The following is a 13,519-nucleotide window of genomic DNA, read 5'->3' on the forward strand; positions in this document are numbered from 1 at the left end:
TTCTGTAGTTTCTTACGGTCCTGGGTAGATCTGTTACCGTATCAGGCTGTGATACACCCGGACAGTCTGCTCTCAATGGTGTATCTGTAGACGTTGGTGAGGGTCCTTATGGACATGCTGAATATCCTGAGGCACCTGAGGAAGGAGAAGCATTGTTGTACCTTCTTGTTTTAATCTCTGGGTTATTCCCTGAATCACATAGTAATGTGCCCAGAAGTAGGAGCATAGACCAGGTGAATGTCTGCTGGGCTCATTACTATGTGACCAGGGATAGTCAGCATGGTTTTGTGAAGGGTAGGTCGTGCCTCACAAACCTTATTGAGTTCTTTGAGAATGTGACCAAACAGGTAGATGAGAGTAAACCGGTTGATGTGGTGTATATGGATTTCAGCAAGGCATTCGATAAGGTTCCCCACAGTAGGCTATTGTACAAAATGTGGAGAAATGGGATTGTGGGAGATATAGCAGTTTGGATCAGTAATTGGCTTGCTGAAAGAAGACAGAGGGTGGTGGTTGATGGGAAATGTTCATCCTGGAGTCCAGTTACTAGTGGGGTACCACAAGGGTCAGTGTTGGGTCCACTGCTGTTCATCATTTTTATAAACGACCTGGATGAGGGCGTAGAAGGGTGGGTTAGTAAATTTGCAGACGACACTAAGGTCGGTGGAGTTATGCACAGTGACGAAGGATGTTGTAGGTTACAGAGAAACATAGATAAGCTGCAGAGCTGGGCTGAGAGGTGGCAAATGGAGTTTAATGTGGATAAGTGTGAGGTGATTCACTTTGGTCGGAGTAATCGCAATGCAAAGTACTGGGCTAATGGTAAGACTCTGGGTAGTGTAGATGAGCAGAGAGATCTGGGTGTCCATGTACACAGATCCTTGAAAGTTGCCACCCAGGTTGACAGGGTTGTTAAGAAGGCATACAGTGTTTTAGCTTTTATTAATAGAGGGATCGAGTTCCGGAACCATGAGGTTATGCTACAGCTGTACAAAACTCTGGTACGGCCGCACTTGGAGTATTGTGTACAGTTCTGGTCACCACATTATAAGAAGGATGAGGAAGCTTTGGAAAGAGTGCAGAGGAGATTTACTAGGATGTTGCCTGGTATGGAGGGAAAGTCTTACTAGGAAAGGCTGAGGGACTTGAGGCTGTTTCCATTGGAGAGAAGGTTGAGAGGTGAGTTAATAGAGACGTACAAGATAATCAGAGGGTTAGATAGAGTGGACAGGGAGAGCCTTTTTCCAAGTATGGTGACGGCGAGCACGAGGGGGCATAGCTTTAAATTGAGGGGTGATAGATATAGGACAGATGTCAGAGGTAGTTTCTTTACTCAGAGAGTAGTAAGGGTATGGAATGCTTTGCCTGAATCGGTAGTAGATTCGCCAACTTTAAGTGCATTTAAGTCATCATTGGACAGGCATATGGACGTACATGGAATAGTGTAGGTTAGATGGGCTTCAGATTGGTATGACTGGGCAGTGCAACATCAAGGGCCGAAGGGCCTGTACTGCGCTATAAGGTTCTATGTTCTATGTGTGGCTGAAGAGTTGGTGCAGGAGGGAGGGTTTTAGATTCCTGCATCACTGGGACCATTTATAGGGAAGGTATGACTTCTACAATGGGATAGTATACATCTGATCCAGAATGATCCCAACATCCTTAGGGGAGGGATTGCTGGTTGGGAGGAGTTGAAACTAGTTTAGCAGAGGTGTTCATACAGTTGGGGACACTTTAGTATTGGAACCAAGACACATGGGGTAAGGTGTAAGACAAGGCTGGATGGCCCTAATTTAATTCCAGGACTGTTATCGGGAAGACAGATGAGTTGACGGTGAGGATTGACACATGGAATTGCAAGTGGAACCCCCTCCAATAACTGTACTCCCTCTACACCCATGACTGTGAAGCCAAGGTCGAAATGAACACCATCTGTAAGTTTGCTGATCACACCACCCATGGTAGGATGGACATCTGACAATGATGAGTCATAGAATCCCTACAATGTGGAAACAAGCCCTTTGTCCACACTGACCCTCTGAAGAGTAACCCACCCAGACCCATGCCCCTACACTATATTTCCTTCTGGCTAACACTATGGGCATGATCAATTCACCTAATCTACACAGAATCGGGGAGAAAGTGCAAACTCCACACACAGGCTGGAATCGAACTTGGTCCCTGGTGCTGTGAGGCAGCAGTGCTAACCACTGAACCACCATGTCAACCAAAAAAAAGAGATAGAGGGCATGGTGATGTGTGCAAAGATAACGATGTTGGCAAAACTAACGAAGTGATCGTTAACTTCTGAGAGAAAGTAGGAGAACACGCTGCCATCTACATCAGCGGAGTAGAGACTGAGAGGGTGAAGAGCATCCAGTTCCTCAGAGCGATAATAACCAACAACCCGCCCTGGATTTCCCACGTAGATGCGATGTTTAAGAAGGTACAACAACGCCTCTCCTTCCTCAGGTGCCTCAGGATATTCAGCATGTCCATAAGGACCCTCACCAACGTCTACAGATACACCATTGAGAGCAGACTGTCTGGGTGTATCACAGCCTGGTACAGTAACAGATCTACCCAGGACTGTAAGAAACTTCAGAAGGCTGTGTGCACAGCCCAGACCATCACAGAATCCACCCTCCCATCTATGGACTCCATTTACACAGCTCACTGCCACAGAGAGGCTACCAACATCATCCCACCCCGGGAATGATCTCCTCCAACCTCGTCCATCAGGCAGGAGATACAGAACCTTGAACACTCTCACCGACAGGTTCAGGAACAGCTCCTTCCCGCCCGGCCGGCCGTTATTACACGGACAGATGGACTCTCTAACCTGCAATAATATTAATGTTGACCTCACCTAGTACGTGCCGTGTACAGTGTAACCTGTACACCTTGCTCTGTCTGAAAACATGATCATCTGTATGGCCTTGTTTGGTGCTCACAAACAAAGCTTTTCACTGTAATTAGGGACATGTGGTGGCAATAAATTAAATCCAATCAAATTAAAGGATAGAAATGGATTGCTGAGAGCAGCATATTGGTAGCAGCAGGAATTTAATTGAAATAAAGTGCATCATTTGGAATATGTAAGAAGGTAAGAGAGAAGTCAGTGAAAGGCAAGACATTAGAAAACAATGAAGGGAGGCTGGATAGGTTTGGGTTGAGGGGGACCCTGATAGAGCTGTCTAAGACTTTGAGGGGCATGGATAGGGGTGGGGGAGATAGAAAGCAGCTGTTCCCCTTTGTTAAAGGATGAAGAACAAAGGGGCGTAAGTTTAAAAAGGAAAGGCAGGAGGTGTGGGGTGTAGAATATACTGCTCGGGAGGGGGAGTTGAGGTGGGAAACCTTACCATCTTTAAAACGTACGAGGATGAGGATAACAAATGTTATAACATTCAAGATTATTAAGGCAGAGAGTGGTTGTAGGTGGAAAGGACAGTGTTGAGTGGGGTCTGCAGGGCTCTGTTCTTGGGGCCTCTGCTCTTTGTAGTTTTTATAAATGACTTGGATGAGGAGGTTGAGGGGTGGGCTAGTAAATTTTCATATGACACAAAGGTTGAAAGTGTCATCGATAGTATAGAGGGCTACTGCAGGCTGCAGCGCGACATTGGCAGGATGCAGAGCTGGGCTGAGAAATGGCAGATGGAGTTCAACCTGGATAAATGCAAAGTGATGCATTTTGGAAGGTCGAACTCGAATGCTGAATATAGGATCAAAGACAGGATTCTTGGTAGTGTGGAGGGACAGAGGGATCTGGGTGTGTAAGTACATAGTTCCCTCAAAGTTGCCACCCAAGTGTTTTGGCTTTCATTAACAGGGGCATTGAGTTAAGAGCCGCGAGATTTTGCTGCAGCTCTACAAATCCCTGGTGGGACCACACTTGGAATATTGTGTCCAGTTCTGGTCGCCCTACTTTAGGAAAGATACAGAGGCTTTGGAGAGGATGCAAAGAAGGTTTACCAGGATGCTGCCTGGACTGGAGGGCTTGCCTTATGAAGAAAGGTTGACTAAGCTCGGACTTTTCTCTCTGGAGAGAAGGAGGAAGAGAGGAGACCTGATCATAGGTATACAAGATAATGAGAGGTATGGGTAGAGTCAATAACCAGAGACCTTTCCCCAGGGCAGGATTGACTGGCACAAGGAGTCATAGTTTGAAGATATTAGGAGGGAGGTATAAAGGAGACATCAGAGGAAGGTTCTTTACGCAGAGAGTTGTGAATGCGTGGAATGCGTTGCCAGTTGTGGTGGTGGGAGCAGAGTCACTGGGCACATTTAAGCGACTGCTGGTCATGCACATGGATAGCAGTGAGTTGAGGGGTGCGTACCTTACTATATTTTACATTAGGATTAAACCTCAGCACAACATCGTGGGCCTAAGGGCCTGTTCTGTGCTGTACTTTTCTATGTTCTATGTTATGGGCCAAATGCTGGTAAGTGAGATTATTGTAGACTTATGGGTGGCACAGTGGTTAGTACTGCTGCCTCACAACGCCAGAGACCTGGGTTCAATTTCTGCCTCAGACAACTCTCTCATGGTGCACCTTCTCCCCCTGTGTCTGCGTGGGTTTCCTCCGGGTGCTCCGGTTTCCTCCCACAGTCCAAAGATGTGCAGGTCAGGTGAATTGGCCATGCTAAATTGCCCGTAGTGTTCGGTGAAGGGGAAAATGTAGGGGAATGGGTGGATTACGCTTCGGCGGGTCGGTGTGGACTTGTTGGGCCGAAGGGCCTGTTTTCACACTGTAAGTAATCTAAAACCTTTCCTATTTACCGTAGTACAGTCTTGATGGGCCACAGGGCCTCGTTTGTACTTTGTGAACATGAGACTTGTAGACTTTCTTCTGTTTCAGCTCTTTAGTCCATTCAGTATCTCCGCAGCATTTTTTCTGGTAAAGACTTATAAGAAGACTTCTATATTTTGTTGTTCTGAAATCTTTGCTTGGTCCCTCGCTGGTCCCTCTCCCTGTTTCCTATTTGAGCTGTTAGATAACGATCGCAGACTTTGGGTTTTGCTCTAAAGTATTGGGTGCTTTCTTTCCTGATCTGCCCTTGTTCAGGTTATGTTTGTCTGTGAGGTGGGTGACTCACTGTTCTTGTCTTCTCAGGTGCATGGAAACAATGCTGCGATCAATTAATGAAAATTGATATTGTATCTCCACGGAAACCACCAGTAACAATGTCAAGGCAAGGACTCTCACTATACCATCAGATGGGTATGAAATCTCAAATTTATTTCAAACATTTTTGGCAAATTGTTTTCAAGTTTAACCCTTTGCTATTGGCTTTGATTTAATGCTGTCTTTTCTTGTGTTTATGATTATCAATAGCTATCAAACAGCTCAGCAATCTTTCAGAGAGTCGAGTCATTTGGAACATTGATAAGTTGGTGAAGTGGGGGGTGGAATGGGGGCAGATTAGGTTCAGTGCAGAGAAGTACAAGGTGATGCACTTTGGTTGAGATAATACTGAAAGACAACACAAAATAAGGGGGTAAATTCTAATGTCAGAAAGTGTGGTGCTGAAAGAGCACAGCAGGTCAGGCAGCATTCGAGGAGCTGGAGAGTCAAAGTTTCAAGCATATGCTCTTCATCAGGAATGTGTTGGGGGGTGGAATGGTAGGGGATAAATAGGAGGGGATGGGGCTGGGGCAAACAGAGAACATTACAACGCAGTAGAGGCTCTTCAGCCCTCGATCTTAACATAGAACATAGAACATAGAATGGTACAGCACAGAACAGGCCCTTCAGCCCACGATGTTGTGCTGACCACTGATCCTCTTGTATGCACCCCCAAATTTCTGTGACCATATGTATGTCGAGGAGTCTCTTAAATGTCCCCAATGACCCTGCCTCCACAACTGCTGCTGGCAACGCATTCCATGCTCTCACAACTCTCTGGGCAAAGAACCTGCCTCTGACATCCCCTCTATACTTTCCTCCAACCAGCTTAAAACTATGACCCCTCATGTTAGTCATTTCTGCCCTGGGAAATAGTCTCTGGCTATCGACTCTATCTATGCCTCTCATTATCTTGTATACCTCAATTAGGTCCCCTCTTCTCCTCCTTTTCTCCAATGATAAAAGTCCGAGCTCAGTCAACCTTTCCTTATAAGATAAGCCCTCCAGTCCAGGCAGCATCCTGGTAAACCTCCTCTGAACCCTCTCCAAAGCATCCACATCTTTCCTATAATAGGGCGATCAGAACTGGATGCAGTATTCCAAGTGCGGTCTAACCAAAGTTTTATAGAGCTGCAACAAGATCTCACGACTCTTAAACTCAATCCCCCTGTTAATGAAAGCCAAAACACCATATGCTTTCTTAACAACCCTGTCCACTTGGGTGGCCATTTTAAGGGATCTATGAACCTGCACACCAAGATCCCTCTGTTCCTCCACACTACCAAGAATCCTATCCTTAATCCTGTACTCAGCTTTCAAATTCGACCTTCCAAAATGCATCACCTCGCATTTATCCAGGTTAAACTCCATCGGCCAACTCTCAGTCCATCTCTGCATCCTGTCAATGTCCCGCTGCAGCCTACAACAGCCCTCTATACTGTCAACGACACTTTGTGTCATCTGTACACTTGCTGATCCATCCTTCAATCCCCTCATCCAAGTCATTAATAAAAATTACAAACAATAGAGGCCCAAGGACAGAGCCCTGTGAAACACCACTCACCACAGACTTCCAGGCAGAATATTTTCCTTCTACTACCACTCGCTGTCTTCTGTTGGCCAGCCAATTCTGTATCCAGACAGCTATGTTCCCATGAATCCCATTCCTCCTGACATTCTGAATGAGCCTTCCGTGGGGAACCTTATCAAATGCTTTGCTGAAGTCCAAATACACCACATCCACAGCTCGACCCTCATCAACGTTTCTAGTCACATCCTCAAAGAACTCGATAAGGTTTGTGAGGCATGACCTGCCCCTCACAAAGCCGTGTTGACTGCATTTAATCAAGCCATGCTCTTCCAGATGGTCATAAATCCTATCCCTCAGAATCCTTTCTAACACCTTGCAGACGACAGACGTGAGACAGACTGGTCTGTAACTGCCGGGGATTTCCCTATTTCCTTTCTTGAAGGGAGGAATTACTGTACAGTACTGTTGTACTGATCTGTGGAAACAATCTGAAGTCTATCTAACCCACACTATTCCATTCTCATCCATATGTCCATCCAATGAGCATTTAAATACCCTTAAAGTTGGTGAGTCTACTACTGTTCCAGGCAGAGCGATCTACACCCCTACTACTCTCTGACATCTGTCTGATATCTATCAACCCTCAATTTAAAGAATCATAGGATCCCTTCAGTGTGGAAACAGGACCTTCAGCCTACAAGTCCACACCAACCCTCCGAAGAGTAACCCACCCAGACCCATTCCCCTACTGTGTTATACTATAGTTACCCCTGACTAATGCGCCTAACCTACACATCCCTGAACATTATGAGCAATTTCCCATGGCCAATTCACCTGACCTGCACATTTTTGGATTGTGGGAGGAAACCGGAGCATCCAGAGAAAACCCACGCAGACATTGGAGAGTGTGCAAACTCCACACAGGCAGTTGCTTGAAACTAGAATCAAACCTGGGTCTCTGGCGCTGTGAGACAGCAGTGCTAACCACTGTGCCAGCGTGCCACATATGTTTCCTTGTGCTGGCCACCACCATCCAAGAGAAAAGGCTCTCCCTGTCCACCCTATCTAATCCTCTGATCATCTTGCATGTCCTAGTTAAGTCATTTCTCAACCTTCTTCTCTCTAACGAGAACAGCCTCAAGTCCCTCAGCCTTTCCTCATAAGACCTTCCCTCCATACCAGGCAACACACTAATAAATATTCTCTACACCTTTTCCAAAGCTTCCACATCCTTCCTATAATGCGATGTCCAGAACAGTACACAATACTCCAGATGCGGCCGTACCAGAGTTTTGTACAGCTGCAGCATAACCTCATGGTTCCGGAACTCAATCCGTCTATTAATAAAAGCTAACACACCTTCTTAACAATCCTATTAACCTGGGTGGCAACTGTCAGGGGTCTATGGACACCATTTGCCACCTCTCAGCCCAGCTCTGCAGCTTATCCATGTCTCTCTGTAACCTACAACATCCTTCAACACTACCCACAACTCCATCGACCTTAGTCTCATCTGCAAATTTACTAACCCATCCTTCTATGCCCTCATCCAGGTCCTTTATAAAAATGACAAACAGCAGTGGCTCCAAAACAGATCCTTGCGGTTCACCACTGGTAACTGAGCTCCAGGATGAACATTTCCCATCAACCACCACCCTCTGTCTTTTTTCAGCTAGCCAATTTCTGATCCAAACCACTAAATCACCCTCAACTCATGTCTCTGTATTTTCTACAATAGCCTACCGTGGGGAGCCTTATCAAATGCCTTAGTGAAATACCCACAACCGAAGTAACGCTCACTGGTCTATAATCCCCAGGGTTGTCTCTACTCCCCTTCTTGAACATGGGAACAACATTTGCTATCCTCCAGTCCTCCTCCTTGTGAACCTCAATCCTGTGTAGTCTAGTAGCCTGCATCTCAGTATTCTCCTCAACTACATTGTCTTTTTCCAGTGTGAATACCAATGAAAGTTATTCATTTAGGGCTTCTCCAATCTGCTCTGACTCCACGCACAACTCCCCACTACTGTCTGTGAATGGCCTTAGCCTTACTTGAGTCATTCTTGTATTCCTGATATACCTACAGAAAGCTTTAGGGTTTTCCTTGATCCTGTCAATGACTTCTCATGTCCCCTCCTGGCTCTTCTTAGCTCTCTCTTTAGGTCTTTCCTGGCTAACTTGTAACTCTCAAGTGCCCTAACTGAGCCTTCACATCTCATCCTAACATAAACCTTCTTCTTCCTCTTGATCAGAGATTCAACGTCTTTAGTAAAGCATGGTCCCCTCACTTGACCACTTCCTCCCTGCCTGACAGGTACATATTTATCTAGGACACACAGGAGCTTTTCCTTGAATAAGCTCCACATTTCTAATGTGCCCATCCCCTGCAGTTTCCTTCCCCATCCTACACTTCCTAAATCTTGCCTAATCGCATCGTAATTGCCTTTCCCCCCAGCTCTAACTCTTGCCCAGTGGTATACACCAATCCCTTTCTATCACTAAAGTAAACATAACAGAATTGTGATCACTATCACCAAAGTGCTCACCTACTTCCAAGTCTAACACTTGGCCGGGCTCATTACCCAGTACCAAATCTAATGTGGCTTCGCCCCTTGCTGGCCTGTCTACATACAGTGTCAGGAAGCCCTCCTGCACACACTGGACAAAAACTGACCCATCTATAGTACTCATAGTATAATGTTCCCAGTCAATATTTGGAAAGTTGATGTCCCCCATGACAACTAGCCTGTTTCTTTCACTCCTATCGAGAATCATCTTTGCTATTCTTTCCTCTACATCTCTGGGATGATTCGGAGGCCTATAAGAAAACTCCCAACAGGGTGACCTCTCCTTTCCTGTTTCTAAACTCAACCCATACTACCTCAATAGACAAGTCCTCAAACATCCTTTTGGCCATCGTAATACTGTCCTTGACCAACAATGCCACATCTCCCCCTCTTTTACCATCTTCTTTGTTCTTACTGAAACATCTAAACCCCAGAACCTGCAATAACCATTCCTGTCCCTGCTCTATCCATGTCTCCGAAATGGCCACAACATCAAAGTCCCAGGTACCAACTTATGCTACTCGTTCACCCACCTTATTCCGGATGCTCCGGAAGGTAGCTGGGAATGCGATAGGTAGATAAAGGTCGGGGTAATGTTGATAGCTCGGAGAGGAGGGTGGAGTGGATAGGTGGGAAGGAAGATGGACAGGTCAAATTGGAAGGTTGGATCTGGGATAAGGTGGGGGAGGGACAATGAGGAAACTGATGAAATCAACTTTGATCCCGTGTGGTTTGAGGGTCCCAAAGGGGTAAATTCTGAAGGTAGGGGAGCAGAAGCAGAGTGAGCTGGGTGTATGTATGCACAGAGTATTGAAGGTGGCAGGACAGGGAGAGAGAGCAGTTAATGAACCATACTGTGTCCTTAACCTTATTAATAGGGGCATAGTCTCCAAGGGCACAGAGGTGATATTGACCATGTAGAAGACACTAGTTCGACATCAGCTGGAGCATTGTGTACAGTCCTGGGTGCCACATTATAGGAAAGATGTGAATGTATTAGAGAGAGAGAGAGAGAGTGCAGAAAGGATTTACACAAATAGTTCCAGGAAGGCGAACCAGCAGGGATGAGGATAGATTGGAGGAATCTGAAGATGAGAGAAGGCGGCGAACTAGAAATTTGACAGAGATTGTTAAAAGTATGAACTGGACAGAGTAGATCAGGAGAAGCTGTTCCTGCTCGTGAATGCAACAAGAATTGGAAGCTTTAAACTCCTGAGGCAAACGGCTGTCAGAGAAACATTCTCAGGGTGAGTTGTCAAGGGCTGGAATACACTGCCTGGAAATACGGCATTCAAGAGGGCACTGGGTAATAATCTGGATGGAAATAGAGTGCTAGGGTATGGAAAAAACCAAAAGGTTGCACAAAATAATGACACTCATTGGAAGAGCCAGTTCAGGCACGTTGAGATCAATGGGGCATTCACAATACAGTGAGTGTGTGAGGGGGGAATGCGAGTGTGTGAGGGGGGAATGCGAGTGTGTGAGGGGGGAATGCGAGTATGTGTGAGGGGGGAATGCGAGTGTGTGAGGGGGGAATGCGAGTATGTGTGAGGGGGGGAATGCGAGTGTGTGAGGGGGGAATGCGAGTGTGTGAGGGAGGAACGCGAGTGTGTGAGGGGGGGAACACGATGTGTGAGGGTGGAACGCGAGTGTGAGGGGGGGAACGCGACTGTGTGAGGGGGGAACGCGACTGTGTGAGGGGGGAACGCGAGTGTGTGGGGGGGGGAACGCGAGTTTGTGTGTGGGGGAATGCGAGTGTTGGGGGGAACGCGAGTGTGTGAGGGGGGGAACGCGAGTGTGTGAGGGGGGGAACGCGAGTGTGTGAGGGGGGGAACGCGAGTGTGTGAGGGGGGAACGCGAGTGTGTGAGGGGGGAATGCGAGTGTGTGAGGGGGGAATGCGAGTGTGTGAGGGGGGAATGCGAGTGTGTGAGGGGGGAATGCGAGTGTGTGAGGGGGGAATGCGAGTGTGTGAGGGGGGAACGCGAGTGTGTGGGGGGGGTAACGCGAGTGTGTGGGGGGGGGAACGAGTGTGTGTGAGGGAGGAACGCGAGTGTGTGTGAGGGAGGAACGCGAGTGTGTGTGAGGGGGGAGAACGAGAGTGTGTGTGAGGGGGTGAACGCGATTGTGTGGGGGGGGAACGAGTGTGTGTGAGGGAGGAACGCGAGTGTGTGTGAGGGAGGAACGCGAGTGTGTGTGAGGGGGGGGAACGCGAGTGTGTGAGGGGGGGAACGCGAGTGTGTGAGGGGGGGAACGCGAGTGTGTGAGGGGGGGAACGCGAGTGTGTGTGAGGGGGGAGAACGCGAGTGTGTGAGGGGGGAGAACGCGAGTGTGTGAGGGGGGGAACGCGAGTGTGTGAGGGGGGGAACGCGAGTGTGTGAGGGGGGGAACGCGAGTGTGTGAGGGGGGAGAACGCGAGTGTGTGAGGGGGGAGAACGCGAGTGTGTGAGGGGGGGAACGCGAGTGTGTGAGAGGGGGAACGCGAGTGTGTGAGAGGGGGAACGCGTGCGTGAGAGGGGGTAAACGCGAATGTGAGAGGGGGGAATGCAAGTGAGAGAGGGGGGAACGCGAGTGTGTGAGAGGGGGAACGCGAGATTGTGTGTGGGGGAATGCGAGTGTTGGGGGGAACGCGAGTGTGTGAGGGGGGAACACGATGTGTGAGGGGGGGAACGCGACTGTGTGAGGGGGGAACGCGACTGTGTGTGGGGGGGGAACACGAGTGTGTGGGGAGGAACGCGAGTGTGTGGGGAGGAACGCGAGTGTGTGGGGGGGAACGCGAGTGTGTGAGGGAGGAACGCGAGTGTGTGAGGGGGGAACGCGAGTGTGTGAGGGGGGAACGCGAGTGTGTGAGAGGGGGAACGCGAGTGTGTGAGAGGGGGGAACGCGAGTGTGTGAGAGGGGGGAACGCGAGTGTGTGAGAGGGGGGAACGCGAGTGTGTGAGAGGGGGGAACGCGAGTGTGTGAGAGGGGGGAACGCGAGTGTGTGAGAGGGGGGAACCCGTGTGTGAGAGGGGGGAACGCGAGTGTGTGAGAGGGGGAACGCGAGTGTGTGAGGGGGGAACGCGAGTGTGTGAGGGGGTGAACGCGAGTGTGTGAGGGGGTGAACGCGAGTGTGTGAGGGGGGAATATGAGTGTGAGAGGGTGACAGTGAGTGTGCGAGTGGGGGAATGTTATTCTGCAAGTGGGGAAATGTGATTATGTGAGTGGGGTATGTGAATGTGAGAGTGGGTGACAGTGAGTGTGAGAGAGGGTGAGAGTGGGGGAATGCGAGTGTGAGAGTGGGTGGATGCGAGTGTGAGAGTGGGTGGATGCGAGTGTGAGAGTGGGGGGTTGCGAGTGTGAGAGTGGGGGAATGTGAGTGTGAAAGAGGGTGACAGTGAGTGTGAGCGTGGGGGAATGTGAGTGAGAGAGGGTGACAGTGAGTGTGAGAGTGGGGAATGTGAGTGTGTGAGAAGGGGAAAGTAGAACATAGAACATTATAGCGCAGTACAGGCCCTTCGGCCCTCGATGTTGTGCCAACCTGTCATACCAATCTGAAGCCCATCTAACCTACACTATTCCATGTACGTCCATATGCTTGTCCAATGACGACTTAAATGTACTTAAACTTGGTGAGTTGACTCCTGTTGCAAGCAGTGCATTCCATATCCTTACTGCTCTCTGAGTAAAGAAACTACCTCTGACATCTGTCCTATATCTATCACCCCTCAATTTAAAGCTATGTCCCCTCGTGCTCACCGTCCCCATACTTGGAAAAAGGATCTCCCTGTCCACCCTATCTAACCCTCTGATTGTCTTGTATGTCTCGATTAAGTCACCTCTCAACCTTCTCTCCAATGGAAACAGCCTCAAGTCCCTCAGCCTTTCCTCGTAAGACTTTCCCTCCATACCAGGCAACATCCTAGTAAATCTCCTCTGCACTCTTTCCAAAGTTTCCACATCCTTCTTATAATGTGGTGACCAGAACTGTACACAATACTCCAAGTGCGGCCGTACCAGAGTTTTGTACACCTGCAGCATAACCTCATGGTTCCAGAACTCGATCCCTCTATTAATAAAAGCTAGAACACTGTATGCCTTCTCAACAACCCTGTCAACCTGGGTGGCAACTTTCAAGGGTCTGTGTACCTGGACACAGAGAACTCTCTGCTCATCTACACTACCAAGAATCTTATCATTAGCCCAGTACTTTGCATTCCGGTTACTCCGACCAAAGTGAATCACCTCACACTTGTCCACATTAAACTCCATTTGCCACCTCTCAGCCCAGCTCTGCAGCTTATCTCTGTCTCTCTGC

General features: G+C 48.4%; 1 protein-coding gene across 5 annotated transcripts in view; it reads left to right on the forward strand.

Moving 5' to 3' along the window:
• The window catches only part of LOC140481781 (rho-related BTB domain-containing protein 1-like), a 742,286-nt gene that overhangs the window by 166,683 nt on the left and 562,084 nt on the right, over positions 1 to 13,519 (forward strand). For all 5 annotated transcript variants that reach the window (XM_072578316.1, XM_072578319.1, XM_072578321.1 and 2 more), the window contains one exon: positions 5,115 to 5,222. In XM_072578316.1, coding sequence (XP_072434417.1) covers positions 5,115 to 5,222 — 108 coding nt within the window. The remainder of the gene's footprint in view (positions 1 to 5,114; positions 5,223 to 13,519) is intronic.

Source organism: Chiloscyllium punctatum, chromosome 1 (genome assembly GCF_047496795.1).
Source record: "Chiloscyllium punctatum isolate Juve2018m chromosome 1, sChiPun1.3, whole genome shotgun sequence".
In the NCBI taxonomy this organism is placed as follows: domain Eukaryota; kingdom Metazoa; phylum Chordata; class Chondrichthyes; order Orectolobiformes; family Hemiscylliidae; genus Chiloscyllium; species Chiloscyllium punctatum.